Source organism: Nycticebus coucang, chromosome 19 (genome assembly GCF_027406575.1).
Source record: "Nycticebus coucang isolate mNycCou1 chromosome 19, mNycCou1.pri, whole genome shotgun sequence".
Lineage (NCBI taxonomy): Eukaryota > Metazoa > Chordata > Mammalia > Primates > Lorisidae > Nycticebus > Nycticebus coucang.
Window position 1 is genome coordinate 28,521,531 of NC_069798.1, and position 17,106 is coordinate 28,538,636.

At 47.4% G+C, this 17,106-nt stretch overlaps 1 protein-coding gene across 9 annotated transcripts in view; it reads left to right on the top strand.

The window, feature by feature from the left end:
* Window positions 1-2,234: 2,234 nt before the first annotated feature.
* FHOD3 (formin homology 2 domain containing 3) overlaps window positions 2,235-17,106 on the top strand; it is a 584,424-nt gene continuing 569,552 nt past the window's right edge. For 8 of the 9 annotated variants that reach the window (XM_053571100.1, XM_053571102.1, XM_053571101.1 and 5 more), the window contains exon 1: window positions 2,241-2,540. In XM_053571100.1, coding sequence (XP_053427075.1) covers window positions 2,376-2,540 — 165 coding nt within the window. In that variant the 5' untranslated portion in view covers window positions 2,241-2,375. Of the gene's footprint in view, window positions 2,541-17,106 lie in introns of all 9 variants that reach the window. The other variant, XM_053571099.1, reaches the window with a different exon arrangement.

Here is a 17,106-nt window from a genome sequence, read left to right on the forward strand (position 1 = left end):
GAAAAGAAGTTGCAGGGTCTCTTGTTAAATTTTTTTTTTAGGAATTTCAAGACAGCAACAGAGCATTAGACAAGTTTGGGGTCCTTTAAGTGCAGGGCCCTGCACAAGTTTTTACCTGAAGCTGGCCCTGATTCTCAGGGTGAGGAGCTTAGGGAGGAAAGAAGGGCTGGCTCAGCGACAGAGCCTGGTCCAGAGCAGGTGGGAAGGGGGACACAAGGGGCAGGTGGAGATAGAGCTTTGAACAGGAGGAGAAACAGCGCTTTGATCATTTCCTGAGATGGAGGATGGAGAGGAGATGGAAGATAGAGATGAAAGATAAAGAGGAAGGGCAACTAAAGTTCATGCTAGATGGGCTTCTTTCAGTTCAAGCTGCAGAAATTATTTTCTTCATAATCCATGGGTGGAAGAAAGTGGCAGAAGTTTGCAGCAACATGAGGGGAGTAAGAGGCCACACTGAGCAGTGCTAGGGGCTTTGAGGTAGAAATGAGCCATTCAGTGGCCCCACGAGCAGCTTGCACGTGGCAGATGGGGCAGGAGCAAGTCAGGTGCCCAAAGCACAGGTGGACGGGGGAAGGGGTGTGGTAAGGAGGCCCCTGAGGTAATGAACTGGGAGCCAAGCTGGGTCAGAGATGAAGAAGTGGGGTGGTCGGGACTGGAGGGCTCTCTCAGCAAGGAGAGAGGTAGACATGAAAGTAGGAGCCCTCAAAGAGTAGAATCTGTGGGTTTAGTATTCTCCAGGACTCACTCAAGGAGTTAGGTAGCAAAGTAAGGAGTTCTGCTGGAATGCGCAGAAGTGTCATGGAGTTATGTTATTATTTTTATTTTAGAACCAGGCATAGGGTCGGCACCTGTGGCTCAGTGAGTAGGGCGCCGGCCCCATATACCAAGGGTGATGGATTCAAACCCGGCCCCGGCCAAACCGCAATAAAAAATAGCTGCGCGTTGTGGCGGATGCCCGTGGTTCCAGCTACTGGGAGGCTGAGGCAACAGAATCGCCTAAGCCCAAGAGCTGGAGGTTGCTGTGAGCTGTGACACCACGGCACTCTACCGAAGGGACAAAATGAGACTCTGTCTCTAAAAAAAATAAATAAATAAAACCAGGCATAAATGTGCATGTGACACGGAAAAAGACCACGAAGAAAGTTTAAAGACGCCGGGGAGGCTGTTAAATATGAGTGTTTCTTCTCCCTTGAAACCAGAGGAAAGAGAGACAGGCTTTTGAAGCTGCCCTGTAAAGAGTCGGTATTAGAGAGATTGGGTCTTATCAGTGAGATCTGTATCCGTGTAGCACCGGCAATAGGGAGAACCCGGGACTTCTCTTCGTAAACGAAGGGGGTCGCCCGTGAGCAGCGAGGACAGCGCTGGGAGGCAGCGCGGAGTTTGCTGCGCCGGCCTGGCAGAGGCCGTCAGGCTGCAAACCTCCCTGCACGTCCCTGGGTTACAAGGGATCCCTGACTTTCCACCGCCCCATAGCAATTCCGAGACCGCCCCGGAATCGCTCCTCTCCCGGGGCCCCACAAGGTCCAGTTAGGAGTTTGGGAGACCTAACTGGGAAGAGAGGCGGTGGTTATGAGGTTTCATCAGCACCCGCCTGGTGTCCCCGGAACCAGGCCAGACGCTGGTCCTGGAGCGGAGCCTCGCAGCCCCCACGTCTCTCCCCGGCACTCCCGAGGCTTATGCCTCAAGAAGAGCAGCCTGGATCCCCGGCTCTGCTCCCCGCTTTCTTCTCCCCAAGGGAAACCTCCCCGTAGCCCTAGCCTGGGTTCCTGGTAGCTGCCACCACCCTTCTTGCTGACAGGGGTCGGTTTTCTCGCCTCCCGGTGCCCAGCGGAGGTATTCCGAATCCAGGCAGCAGGACCCGAGTCGCTGCAGCCTTCTGGAAAGGATTAAGCCCTCTCTCTCCAGGTGGGGAAGAAGCCGGAGGGCGGCCAGTCTCCCCGTCACTCCACCGGGTCCCTCGGGCTCCGAAGGGTGCAGCTCGGCCTGCGAATCCCGGGCCCCCGGGGGGCACGTGCAGACGAGTCTGCCCACCCAGCATCCCCGCCCCGCCGCCGGCCTTTGGCGCAGGGCTGCGGATGCCGCGCAAGCCGTTCTCCCTTTCTCTTTCTCAGACGGTCCCCTAGGTCGGCAGCTCAGCCGACTGCTGGGGACACCGAGGAGGGGAGGAGCCGGAGGTGGAGGGGAAGGAGGCAGCCCCGCCCCTGCCCCGCCCCCCGCGGCCGGAGCCCCGGCTGCAGCCGGGCGCGCAGGAGCCTGCGAGCCCGCGAGCCGGCGCGCAGCGGTTGCGGCCTCCCCTTCGCTCAGCGGCCCGGACGTCCCGGTCCGCGGCCCCGCTAACCCCGGGGCCCGCGCCCCTCCCGCGGTAGGGATGCATCATGGCCACGCTGGCTTGCCGGGTGCAGTTCTTGGACGACACGGACCCTTTCAACAGCACCAACTTCCCGGAGCCCAGCCGGCCGCCGCTGTTCACATTCCGCGAGGACCTCGCGCTCGGCACTCAGCTGGCCGGGGTCCACAGACTTCTGCGGGCGCCGCACAAGGTACAGCCCTGCAGGGTGGCCGGGACCCCGGGACGTAGCCCCTGCGGCGCTGCGATCGGGGATCCGGCGCCGTGGGCTAGCTGGGCTGGGCGCGGCCCCGGGGGACAAACATCCCCAAAGTGGAACCCCACCCCGTTAGGCTGAGGGGTCCCGGGTACCCGCCGGCTGGCGCGGGACCCTCCCGGGCGGGCGGGAAGAACAGTCAGAGCCGGGGGCGGGGGCGGCCGAGCAGGTGCCGCGCCGACCAGAGGCTGGACAGAGAAGGTCCCCGGCGCCGCGCCGTTACCTTGGCTGGGTGGGCGGGGTGGGGCTCCGACGCGGGCACGCAGCTGGGTATAGAAAGAACCCGAGTCCCGTGGGACTCAGGTCCTTCTGAGGAGATCCCTGAGTAACGCCCGGGACAAAATCTCTTTCAGGCCTCTGGGGCCTCTGTAGGCGGCCGTGCGACCCTGCGACAAAGCACGCTTCCCGGGGACACCTCCCCCCCCCTTCGGGGGCACCGCAGGGGACGCCGACTGCGCACTGCGATAGCGCGCGGAGTATCCCCTTTTTCTTCTGAGAGGCAGGTGGCCTTGGGAACCTCCGAGGAGCAGTCACTGTGGGAGGAGGGGCGGGGGTGCGGAGGGGCGGCGCTCTCACAAAGCCTCAGCCTGGTAGTCCGAAATGAGTGTCCTCCGGGAAGAATGGTTTCTCAGTCCCCCCGTTAGAGAGGGTGGCCTTTTTAAAAGAAAAAAATCCTTTTCAAGAGGACAGGCGTCTTGCAAAGTATTTGTTGTAAAGAACTGGGCATTGAAAGCTAATTATTTAGTTACCCAGGAAAACCCTTCCTCCCACTTAAACAGATTGAACGCAGCTTGAAGAATTACTCTCCAGAATATTTTCTGCTTAGGGTTCATATCAAAGCTTGGGGATGATTTATTTCTTGAGTATCAACACTGATATATTTTTGGAATAAATAACCCTGGATGACAAAAGGAACAAAATTGATTTAAAAAATTCTGCAGATTTCTACGTGATGTTCACCTGCGTTGGAATTGGAGGAGGAGGTTGTGTGTGGAAACCATGGACTTTTGCAGTGGCGTTTTCCCTTCTCTCTTGGTATATCAGTGTTCTCCCCTACTTAATTACTAACCGTTTTTCAGGAATAAGGAATGGGGCAGTTTTTTTTCATTCTCTCCATGTTGGTGAAGGGCGGATACAGTCACTATACATAGAAACCTATCTGGCCATAAAAGCATGTTTGAATGGGAGGCAGAGGGACAAAATGCTGTATTATGGATTCAGCTTATCAGAATCACTTCTGTAAATTATTTCGTTCTTCTCAATTAGTGCTTTTAGTTAAAAGTTTTCAAAGAGCTTCTTTTACATCATGATTATTTAATTCATTTTGGTCTCTGATTACAGTGATCTTTTGTTGAAACCACTGAAAACTCATAATGACCTTGAAGTGGTTTCCTTGGATTTCCAACCTTATATACATGGGCTGACCTTTTAAGCTGGGAGCTGGAGTATGTTTTTATGTTTCCATGGAAGAGCCCTGTAGTTTTGATTGGGTGTCCTGGTCTGGTGGGAGGAAATCCTGATGCTCTCATTCTGCCTTCTCCTCCCTACCCCTACCTAGAAGCCACAGAGCAACAGTTGTACTGGGTCGTAGAACTTTCTAGTTGTGTCCTCTGTGGAATGAACAGAACCAGCAGATGTCCTACAGAGACCCTTGACAATTGTCTTGGGGACCAGTCAACCTCAGTTTCAGATTCTTTTGCCCAAGACCCCTGCGGTATATTCAGATGTCTGTCATTACTTTTCCCATCTAGAGTACAGTGAGTGGCTGATTCTACTAACCAGGGTTCCTATAAGGCAGAAATCAGAGTGTTTATGTGCCTAGGTGCATGTTCATATCGTTGAGATGGTAGTTGGTTTCTGGCAGAGAATGGTAAATTGGATGATCCATCGGTGACAGAGCTAATGCGTTTGGAGCCTTGGCATGTTGTGTGCTCTATGAGGATGGACTCTCCATGCATGGTATCATTTCCTACCACACAGCACCATGAAGTAGGGTTTTTATTATCCGTATTTTAAAATGAGGAAATGGAGGCAGAGTGATTAAATAACCCTTTCTCTGTTAGAAGTCGGGGACTGAGATTCAAACCAGGCCCGTGTGACTGGAGACCTCAGTGTTCTTTGGTTCCCTGGGCCAGTTGTCTGGCTGTGGGCAGAAGCCACGCCTCCTGGGGCTTCCATTCCACTACCTTGGAGAGTTCACCCTATAACCTTAGAAGGCAAGATAACTTTTTGGCCCTGGGGGCAGATGAATAGTACAAGTGTTACAAGTGAATAAGAGCCTTGAGGCAGAATTCTGGTAGAGTTAATAGTCAGTTGCTAACATTTAGTTAGCAACCCTGCTCTGAATTAGCCAATGGTGAGAGAATGGGCAAGTTATCGTCCCAGGGCCCTGCCCCTGTTAAACTTCCTTCACAGGTTCCTTTGAACTGGGCAAGAGGGGGAATTCCTTGCAGGGAGATGTCCTGGGTGGTAGAAAGAGAGGAGGAGCACAGGTATGGGGTGTGTAGACATTCTCAGCGGTCTCCACTGTTTCTGCACATTTAAATCCCTGAGGAAGTAAATTTTTGATTGAAGTAGATCACACGTACAGAAAAGCCTACAGAGTGTAACGTGCAGCTGGATGAATTCTCACAAAGGGAACACACCTGTGTAACCATCCTTGAGGGGGCCTCTTCAGATGGTGCAAATTTTAAAAGCTCCCCTGGGGATTCTTCTGTGCTGGGAACCTTTGAACTGGAAGATCTCTCAGGCCTTTCCTGGCTAAAGCTTCAGTCTGGATGTCTTTTCTTAACCTAATGATATGTTAATTTGGCTCATGTCTGCTGATTCCATTAGAAGTTGTTCATTTAACAAAACTATTGTCTTGGACAAAAAACAATAAATTTTGTTTATTGTACTTTTATCTTTTTGTAGTAGTTCCAGTGAGGTTAATTAAATAAATCATTAGTTTGGCAACACAAAGGTCAAAACGTGTGCTATATTCTCATGGGGAGATGTTCATTCTGGTGGTTATATGTTTTGACTGGACTAGGCGAGGACTTTCATTTCTCTTTTCAAATGCTGCATAAAGTTTATTTCTGGCTTACTATTTAAAGAAAATTTATAATTATAGGATTAATAATTTAAGAAAAACTGCAGTAAAATTAGTAGAAATTTAGGAAAATACTGTAAAATTAGTAGAATTGGAGGCCTTTTAAAGCTTAAAATGTGTTTGGATTGATTGACACTAAAAGCATTTAAAGGCATAAGGATTTGCCTTTGATAGACAAAACTGGAATTGTAGAATATTTTGACAAAATAAGTAATGGCTAGTTTACATGTCAAAATGGTAATTATGACTTAATAATTGAATTCAGGAACATTTTGTTGCCTGCTGTGGGCTGGCAGGCAACAAAGTGCATTTATAATAACTACCATGTCCTAGGCATTTGCCTGAGCCAAGGACCATCCTAGACAAGGCAGTATGTCACCAAGCCCAGTGTGGTCGTGGGGCATACAGGCTCTGGTGCATCTCATAGCAGGAGAGACCAAGATTGGAAGGACGTCCCCTGGTCACATGACGGAGAAGTCCCTGAGTTGGCATTTGACAGCAGGTGTCAGCTTTTAAGGACTCACATTTTTTTCTTGAATGTTCTCTTTCTTGGCAGACTATCCATGTTTCAGGGTGCATCCTCTCATTGGATTAACCATGAGTGTACTGTCTTCCATTCTGTCTCACTACCTTTGTCTTTGTGGTTACCTTGCAGGGTTCCTCAAACTGCGGCCCGCGGGCCACCTGAGGCAGTGTGATTGTATTTGTTTTTTTACTTCAAAGTAAGATATGTGCAGTGTGCATAGGAATTTGTTTATAGTTTTTTTTTTTTTAAACTTTAGTCGGGCCCTCCAATGGTCTAAGGGACAGTGAATTGGCCTCCTGTTTAAAAAGTTTGAGGACTCCTGCCTTAGTGCCTCACCTAGCCTACGTGTAAAGCAGCTGATTGCAGTGAGGACTAGATTATTGCTATTCCAAATGTGGGCGGGGCATCACCTGGGCTCCTATTAGACATGCATACTCTCAGTCTTTCTTCTCTGCTGAATGAGAACAGGCATTTTCCCAAGGTGCCCTGATGATTCTGGTGCACACTACCGTCTGAACAGCATGGATGACAGGTGATGTAGGTCAGGCTTTCAGTACACAGAGATTCTCACTCTCTCCCCCGTTCACAGACAACTTCCTTGAGAGTGAGGACCTAGCTGTCCCATTCTTGACTGTTCTCATTGAAGCTGAGTAGACCTAAGACAGAATGTGCACTAAGGTGATTGATTGGTGTTAGTTTTAGAACACAAATCCACTGGTATTATTCACTAATGAATTTCCACCTTAATCCTCTTAAGAGACACATCTGTTTGCTACATTAAGATTTTTTTTTTTTTTTTATAAAGGATTTCTATTTTTTTTATTTTTTTTTTATTAAATAGGAAGGGCTTTTTTTTTTTTTTTTTTTTTTTTTTTTTGACCAGGGCTAGGTTTGAACCCGCCACCTCTGGCATATGGGACTGGCGCCCTACTCCTTGAGCCACAGGCGCCACCCGCTACATTAAGATTTTTAAAAGGTGAGATCATTAGTAAATTTGGCAAGTGTGTTGTGTCATAACATTTTAGGGCAACACTGTTTGAGAATGTTGTATGAACTGCTAAGAGCATCTCCATGAAAGCAGAGTTGAATTTGACTCTGCTGTAATTAGCTCAGTTGGTTGGAGCCTCGCTATTGAGATCAGGATCATGGGATTGAACCCTTTATGGGTCAGTTGGCTTTGTTTTATGCATGGCCACAGATGGCTTCGGTAACCCATACAGACGTCCAGCAAGTGCTGTCATGGCTTCATGCAAGGGTCTGGATTGCAACAGACTGGTAGCAATCTCTGGAAGGGAAGGGAGCTGCTATGTGCTGGGGGCTGCACTCTAGGTCTCCATGAAAACTTCATCTAAGCTCACAACAACTCCAGCAAGCAGACAGATGAGGAATTCCCAGTTAACAGATGAGGAAACCAAGGCACAGAGAGATTAAGCAGGTTGCATGAGGCCACGGTGCTTTTAAGTGAAGGAGCTAAGATTTAAGGTCAAGTCTTTTTTTACTCCAAAGACTGTAGCCAACTGTGTCCCATTATTAGAAAACCAACAGCCCATGCTTTCTGTACGGGCACATGTGGGGGTGGGGTGGGATGGGGTGGAGTTGACTGCATTGCAGCTGCCTGTCACAGGGCTGTGATTTACATGGTTGTTCTCTGGTAAGTCCTTCCAGGGTTGACGCTCTGTTGACGCCTTTTGTCCTCAGAGTCCAACCTGAGTCCCTCAGGAAAGCAACAGGATTGCTGTTGCCCTCCCCCTCTGCCCTCCCCATCTGGACTCTTAATCATGGAAGCTTTAGAACTGATTAACATGCTGAGGCCAATTTAGGAACACCCCTCCCCCACCTCCTTTCTTTGCATGGTTTATTTCTCTCTAAAGGTGAAACTTTGAAACACATGGGAACTTTTCCATCTTTAGATGGAGGACAATTGCCTACTTGGCAACCTCCACACCTCATTTCGTGGTGCCACTCCTGGTGTCTACGGCTGGCTTGGCAGCCTAGCCAGAGTCTTGTCCTTTCTAGAGACAGATTTTTTTTGTGGGGTGCGGGGAGTGGAGGTGGTGGACCATTTCTGGTACTTGTTCTGACAGAACAAAGGAAAGAAAGAATGGGGAAAATTAAGTTATAATGGGTGTTAATACCATAGGGATATAATCAGCAAGATCCGAATTGTGTGAAATTACAGTTTCTCCAACCAATAAATAGCAAGGAAAAAAAGGTGGAAGGAAATCTTAGATGAAAAGAGATTTAAGAGCTCTATCAAGCAATGGCAGTGGTGTTCTAATTGATCATTCAAACACATCATAAGTAAATGTTTGGGATCACTGGTGAAACGAACAATGGCTGGATATTTGATAGTAAACATCATTAATTTTAAAGTGCAATAACAGTATTGCGGTTATGTTTAAATAAGAGTTGGTATCTTTCAGAGATACATACTGAAATGTTTACAGATGAAACTATATGATGTCTGAAATTTGCTTCAAAATGATCCGGGGTGAGAAACAAGTAGGTGGATCAGTGAATAGATGGAATGAGATACGCTGAGTTAGAGCCGAATCATGGGTGCACAGAGAGGGGTCATGATGCTCATAATGTACTTTTGTACATGTTGAAATTTTTTTAATAAAAGAGCTGAAAAAATTAGGTTACGATTCCAGTGTTCCCTTTGGGATCAGAGCTCTTTCATTAAGCCTCTCCATGTGTTATGAGCTTGTTTGCTAAGGTTGAAATGGCTAACAGAGAATTTTTTGTCATGCCTCCATTGATATTTTTCTTCCTACCCTGATGGTTGCGTTCTCATTAGGATCTTAGAAAAGAATCATAGGACATCAGTCTCTTTGTGTTCAGGATGTCTTTCTAGGCTCAGTCAATTCCCATGATGACGTTTGCAGTCAGTAAAGGTAATGCTAAAGTAGAGATATTATGCCTGTGGCCTCAGTGTATACCTGTATAATTTTGCTAAGGCTGCGATAATGACATCAATCTAAAGGCACACAGTTTCCTGGTGGTTGTTGAAGTCTGCAGAGCCACACCAGGGGTTGGCCTGATTTGAGTGGGCCAGCTCTGCCTTCGCCTTCAGTAAACCTCAGAAGCAGATCTCAGTTTAAGGTGAATGGTAATGGTGTTGTAATGAATATGAAAATGTAAGTTGATCATATGTGTATACCTTGGCACTCTACAATTACAGTCAACTTGAATTTTGTTATGGTCAGATGAACCTATTTGTGGATTAACTTTGAAGAGACAGAAAGATAATTTTTCAAAAAAGTTACCATGAATCAGCAAAAATATATACTCAGAATTCTATTTTTAGAGATGCATAGTAACAAATGGAATCTACATTGTACCTATTTAGAAACTGGGAACACAGCTCCTCTTCACCAGTTAGTTTTGTAATTTAGAAATTAAATGCTAGACTCTAATGTTAGAAAATAAATGTTAAAATTTTGATGAAGTTGAGAAAAGGGAAAATGTTAACCAATTTGCAGTCCCACATAGAACAGTATTCCTAGATTTGGCAAAAAAAAAAACAAAAAAAGGAAAAAGAAAAAAAAGAAACAAATAGGTCTCATTGAATATTTTTAGTATTCTTGAAAAAGTGAAAACCAAGAAGGAAGCTCCTTTGGTGTTGACATCACTACCCTGCCTCCTTATGTACTGACTTTTATGGCAGGGAATGAAACGCCAGGGTCTTATCCTGAATATGTGGGGGCAACCCAGGAATTTTTAAGTTCTTAGAATAGAAGATAACACAGGCATCTTCTGACGGTCCAACAGGGACAAAGAGTGGCTTGAGGTTTATAGCAAATGACTCGATGGGTCAAGGCTACTAGTTTGCATGGCTAGACACTGACCGGTGGGAGACTCCCAGAAGTGGGACCTTTGAAGAGAGGATGAGGAGGGTCCTTCTGGTCAAACCAGTGTTCTACACAGCCTGCACCTTAAAAAAGTGTATGCATATTTCATGTTATATCTCTTTAGCACCTGTTTTATCTATGATTTGAGGTCACCTTCTCCAACTCCCCTGGTTCTAATTTCTACTCCAGCATCCATGGGAATATCCCTGATAATGTGTGAAAATCTGCTGATACGAGGGCTGGTTTACACCATCCTATTTCTGCAGTATTTTTTTTTTTTTTTTGAGACAGAGTCTCAAGCTGTCACCCTGGGTAGAGTGCCATGGCATCACAGCTCATAGCAACCTCAAACTCTTTTTTTAAAATATTTATTTATTTATTTATTTTACATTGTGCTGGTTTTATATACCATTTGAAATATTTTCATTAAACTAGTTAACATAGCCTTCACTGAAACCTCAAACCCTTGGGCTTAAGCGATTCTCTTGCCTCAGCCTCCCAAGTAGCTGGAACTACAGGCATCCACCACAATGCCTGGCTATTTTTTTTGTTGTTGCAGTTGTCATTGTTTTTTTAGATGGCCCTGGGCAGGGTTTGAAACATCCAGCCTCTAGCTGGTGCTCTACCCATTGAGCTATGGGCGCCACCCTTATTTCTGCAGTTTTATTAAATGAAAGCCAAATTTAATATTATTAAGGGTGCTGCACCTGGGAACCCAGATTTTAATCCCTGTGAACCATGAGGAGACTTATTTCTGGGAATCATTGTTGCTGTGGCCTTCTGGTTCCATTATGCAGGGGCCTGCAGCTGGAAGGGCTGGAGTCCTAGGAAAGCAGCCATCGGAGGGGAGGTTTGCAGTGTCCACGTTGTGGGGAATGTGGAGAGCTCAGAGCACACTCCGTGGTGCTGCTTCTGAGCCACGTCCTGCCTACAGCCTCAAGGTGTATTTCGGGGCTCTCTGCTCCATTGTGTGCCTGTGTGTCCCTGTTCTAACCTAGCACTGGCATACTGTAGCTTATAGTGAGTCTTGATGTCTGGTGGGGTGGAGGCTTCTTGCTTCTTTTGGAATGTAGCCATTAGTAGGAAAAAAGGAAATGGTTAGGGAGAACCAGATAGGGTCTATTCAGTGATTTTTTTCTTTTTGAGACAGTCTCACTCTGTTGCCCCTACTAGAGTGCCCTGGCATCAGCCTAGCTCACAGCAACCTCAGACTCCTGGGTTCAAGAGATCCTCTTGCCTCAGCCTCATGAGTAGCTGGAACTACAGGCATGAGCCACAACACTCGGCTTATTTTTCTCTTTCTAGTAGAGATGGAGTCTCATTCATGTTCAGGCTGTCTCAAACTCCTGAGGTCAAGTGATCCCCCTGCCTCCACTTCCCAGAGTGTTAGGATTGCAGGCATGAGCCAGGTGCCTGGCCCATTCCGGGATTTTAATGTGAAGAAGCAGGCAGGCTGGGCAACAAACCTGTGGGACCAGCCAAAGAGGAAAGAGAAATTTTAAAAACGAGGGGTCAGGTCATGTCACTCCTCTGCTCCAAACCTCCCTCAGCCTTCCTTTCATTCAGGGAGAACTCCAAGGTCCTTGAGGGGCTAGTCCACTGTTCCCCAAAGGCAGAGTTATTTATTTATTTATTTATTTATTTATTTATTTCTTTTTAGAGACAGAATCTCACATTGTTGCCCTTGGTAGAGTGCCATCACAGCTCAAAGCAACCTCTAGCTCTTGGGCTCAGACAATCCTCCTGCGTCAGCCTCCTGAGTAGCTGGGACCACAGGTGCCCACCACAACACCTAGCTATTTTTTGTTGCAGTTTGGCTGGGCCGGGTTCGAACCCACCACGCTTGGTATATGGGGCCGGCGCTCTACTCACTGAGCCATAGGTGCCGCCTTATATATTTATTTATTTACAATCTCACTCTGATATCCTAGGGAGAGTGTGATGGTATCATAGCTCACAGCAACCTGAAACACCTGAGCTCAAGAGATCCTCTTGCTTCAACTTCTTGAGTAGGTGGGACTATAGGTGCCCACCATAATACCTGGCTAGTTTTTCTATTTTTAGTAGAGATGGGGTCTCAGTTTTGTTCAGCTGGTCTCGAACTCCTGAGCTCAGGTGATCCACCTGCTTTAGCCTCCCAAGTGCTAGGATTATAGGTGTGAGCCACTGTGCCCAGCCTCTTTTTTTTTTTTTCTTTTTTTTTAACGTGTTTTGTGTACTGGTATAGCCCAAGAACTACATGTACAGTGAATATTTGTTGAGTGAGTGAATTATCCTAATTTAGACTTGAGGGGAGGAAGAATAGTCTGCTAATCCATGCTGTCTCCTTGCAGAAGTCCCTTCTGACTAGAAGCACTTTCCAGTGGCCCCCTGTTTTCAAGTGCAGCCTTCCCCATTTTTGAACTTGAATTGTCAGAAGACCATTCTTCCATCATTTTTACTTGGACAGATGGATCCTCATATCCCCACAGAGATGGACATGGGCCTGGATAATTAATTAGTTGACTGTGCCCAAGAGGATGGAAATTGGCTGTATAAAACGGACGTAAAATGACCTCAGGGTTTGGTAACATAGTGACCTGTGACCTACATCCTGCAGGTAGTGCCTAAAGGGGGTGCTGCAAGTATCAAACCTACAACCTACAGGTAGTGCCTAGAGGGGGTTGCTGCAAGTATCAAACCTTTTACCTTCCCTTGTGGTGGCAGAGTAAAAATGTGGTTTATTCCTATGTGAAAGCTGAGTAATAAGGAGTGTTTTTATTGTTCCAATCAATGTATGTCTGTTGATGTGTATGTATCTTGTATTCTTCGACATTTTCACACTGTAATTCCATGTAGCTGTGAGCTTAAACAGTGTGAGGTTACCACTGACAAAACTATCCTCAGTAAAGGAGAGACCAAGAGGCAAAGGTTCCACCTTTATACCACAACATCTGTTCCTCTCACGGAATGAGCATGTGCCTAAATTTGGAGACTACAACAAAGCATGTTGAAGAAATACAAATCACTTTTCTCACCACCGAAAGGGAACTGCTCTTAACACTTTTGTGTCTTGCCAAAATTTTAATATCTGTTCATATTAAAACATGACATAATAGCCGAATACTTTCCCAAGTTATTAAATATTCTTGGAGCACTTCATTTTTAATGACATCTTGGTAATCCAGTCTATGCCCGCACCATGATCCCTGTAACCATTGTTCTTAGGTTCCACAGGGAACATGTGCTGTTTTCTTCAATGTTTAATTTGTCTCATACTTGGGACTTAATATCATTAAATTAATATATAAATGAAAAAAATCACTGGATGTTTAGGTAGTTGCCAATAAAGAAAATACGCATAGTGTTGAAATATATATACTTGCAAAAAATAATCTTTGCTCTCATGTCTGATTATTATTACGATGCATTTCTAGATGTTTAATTACTGAGTTGAAGAGTAAAGATTTCATCTTGGATAAGAACAGTTTCCTCCATTTTAAGCACTGGAGGTGGTTGGAAAGATGGTGTCTAAGTTGGTGTAGGGCTGGTGAAGAGCGGGGCCAAGTTATGAAGCCTACTGCCAGCCCAGCTTCTTCCCTTTTTTATGCAACTGGTGTCACCTCTGAGAGTGCCATTTGAACTCTTGGAATGCCACCAGGTGGTATCCAGAGATGATTGTTAAAACCCTGAATAAATTATGTGTATGTATCTCATTGCCTTTGTTCTGAAGGACAAAATCACACTAGGCATCTTGGCCCTCCCCAGGTCCTCCTGGGCTGTGCTTCGGACACTCTCCAACCCAGGACACTCAGGCTCTTACTTTGTCCTGTGGCTGCATCTCTGGTGTAAAGCTCTAGCAGCGGGAAACTCATTAATTCACCTTTTGTTTCAGAGTTCCTAGGACAGGGCCTGATACATAAGTCCTAGTAAATATTTTTTTAATATTTGAAAGAATGTCAAGGGAGAAAAGTACAGTATAGGTCTATAGTCACGATGATTGCAGCAACAGAAAAGAGTTTGTGGGGTATATTCTTAACCTTAAAGCTTATGTAATCGGACCTTTGTCAGATCCCTAATCTGCTGACATGATTTGTATGTTATTTCCCCCAACAGGTGAATGTGGTAGAACCAACTCTTCAAGGTGTCAAACCTTGTTTTTAGCCTTCTCCACACTGGGTCTGCTCTATGTCCTCAGATAGAAGGTGTAAGCTTGTAAGGAAGCCTGAAGTTGGCAGAAGAAGGCTCACTGTCCTGGACAGGTGTGGGCATGCCTGGGGGCTGTCCCTGTGGGGTAGTGAGGTCTCCCCTGAGAGGAAGACCCAGCCCAGCCTTGAGGCCTGTGGTCCGAGATGAGAGAAGCTCCCTTTCAGGAGTGGGTGTTCCTCAGTTGCCTCATTCCTGAGCCCTGTTTCATGTTCCTGCTGGTGTCTGAGCCATGAGGAAGAGCCTTGTGAGCTTGAGTGAGGGGCAGGTCCCTGAGGCCAGTGTAACTGAGGGGGCTGCTGCAGTTGGGATTAGCGGGAAATACTAAGAGAAAGGAAGATCTGGGGAGATAAGAGTGGTGGCCACAGAGTCCAGCTGAGCTTCTTCCCACACGTGGAAATTCTGACTTTTGGCAACTGAGGAGGTGCTGGGTGGGATTTTATTTCAGGGGATGGCACTACCTTACAGGGATCGATTACTCCTTCTTGTATCAGATCATAGCTTCAGGCTGCGGGAGTGCTCAGGCTGGCTCCTGATGGCAGCTGCCATCAATCATCAGGACCTGGCAGTACCTGTGTGCCAGCACCGGAGGTGGGAGAGGTTAACCAGTCTTTCCAGGCCTCTTCCATCAAAGCTCAACAGCACCATGTGTCTGGGAGCAGGGAGAGGAGAGCTGTTGGGCAGTCCTGTCCAGAACAATAGTCAAGGATATAAGTGGTTTTTTGTTCCCAGAACTGGGTGCATTTTTGTGGACAGTGATTCATTACTGAATATGCCAGTAATAGAACCACAGCATGTCTGTGCAGTTTACAAGGCACTGGGACATAGGTTAGCCTGCCTGATCCTCACACAACCCCAAAAGGGGGTGAGATGGAGGCATTTGGGCCTCCATCTCAAAGACCAGATAACTAAAATCAGGTGGTTCATGACACATGCGCATGAACAGCCCCTTGTGGGGTGGAAAGGTGAACTCAGCACACAGCTTCTATCGTTTGAGCCCCAGCTCCCTCTGATGAGGGCATTTTGTTTCAGTCTGTTGGAGATAAGCCCGGAGAATGTATGTTGACACCCAGAGAAGTTGTAGAGTAGATTCAACCAGCAGAATGTTTATGTTGAGTTTATATGACATTAAATGGAACCAGTGGTGATTATTTTAACATACACTGGGGACCAGAGCTTGTAAGTGGGGAGCTTTACTTCTGTCATGCAACTGATCTCAAGAACATGAAAATTAGCTACTCTATGATTGTAATGATTGGAGAAATAAGTCATGAAGAGAATGAGAAGTGAGGTAACAACTGGAGGGAGCATATGACTCATGTCCAAGTGCAATGTAGGCAGCAGGGCCAGGAAATGTCAGGCTTTGGAGAAATCCACGTGGACTGCAGGACCTGGAGGGGATGAAAGGAAGGGTCAGGAATCAGGCTTCTCAGCTCTGGGCAGGTGAGGATGGGCTCCCAGGAGGGGGTGACCCAGAGCAGTGTGCTGCGGGGCTGGGCTAAGGAGCCGGGGCTGTGGTCAGCTAGCACAAAGCTAAATCCAAAGTCACTTCTGTACCATGTAATAGAAATGGGATGGAAAAGGAAGGGAAGAGGAGAGAAGGACAGAAAGATGGACAGAAAGTGATTACAAAGAAAAGGTGAGTGAAAAAGAATGGGGACAAGAAGAAAGGAGGTAGACGGGCAGTTACTGAAAATACCTCCAAAGATAGTGTGGGAGGAGAAGGGAAGGCAGCAGGGATGAGCTGCAGGATGGGCTTGGGCAGGGAGGGCGGAGACCCTGGTGTTCAGTCCCCGCCACTGCTAATTCCTGGTGAGCTGATTATTCAGGTTTTAGCCAGTGGCGGCTTATGCTGTGACCCTTCCCAGCAACTTCTGCTCCCCGCTCCCCTTGACAAATGTTTATGTGGTGTCTACTTTGTATTGGACTCTGGCCCAGTAGAGTAACAGAAGTACATGAAACCAAGGGTCAGCCGAATGGTGGTGGGTTCCGGCTCCAGTCCAGCCCATGCATTCTGTGCCCCTTCTCCTGAAACCTCAGGATATTACCTCCCTCAGGGTCTGTGGTGGACCAAGGCTGTCTCCCTGCATTAGAACCTTTCTCCATGGCTGTGTGTTGAGACCTCATCTGCCTACCCTGGCATGCCTGCTCTCAGCATGGGGTCCTGGACTGTTGACTGTAGAGACGAAGCAGACCCCTTAGTTATGGCCCTGGCCCCTGCCTGCCTGTCTACCTGCTCCCATATGCCCTGCCCTCCTGGCCGATAGGGCAGTGTGTTCCCTCTCCTGGCCACACTGCCCTTTCCTGCTGGGGTCCTACCTGTAGCATTTAGTTGGGCTGACGCCTCTTTCATCCCATTCCAAAAATCCTCCTCCCTGAGGCTAGGTCCAGCCCTCTTTCTTCTGCCCTTCACTGCCCCCTACCCTGAGCCTGTCTAAACCCCACTGTTTTACTGTGCTCTCCCTCCTGTCTATTCTGGCGCTGGTCCCCACCACTGCAGTGACACTGCTTTTGCTAAGAGGCTTGTCTTTTAAGTCTAGAAGACACTTTTTCATCCCTATCTTATTCAGAGGTGTTTCTGAGTGCTCCTTCTGAGGGACACTTGCTGTTTGTTCTGAGTCTGCCCCCTCCATCCCTGCTCCCTCCTGGGCTTTGAATGTTGGCCTGCCTCAGGTTTCTGAGACACCTTCTCATAGTCACCCTCCTCTCCCTGGTTGGCTTCCAGGCTTTTCTGATGATGCCATAGTTTATATCCCTGGCCCAGCTTGCTCTCTGGGCCCTAAGGCCAGTTTCCAGCTGCCCCAGACAGCTGTCCCTGGGATGTCACACAGATGTGGGGTGTGCACT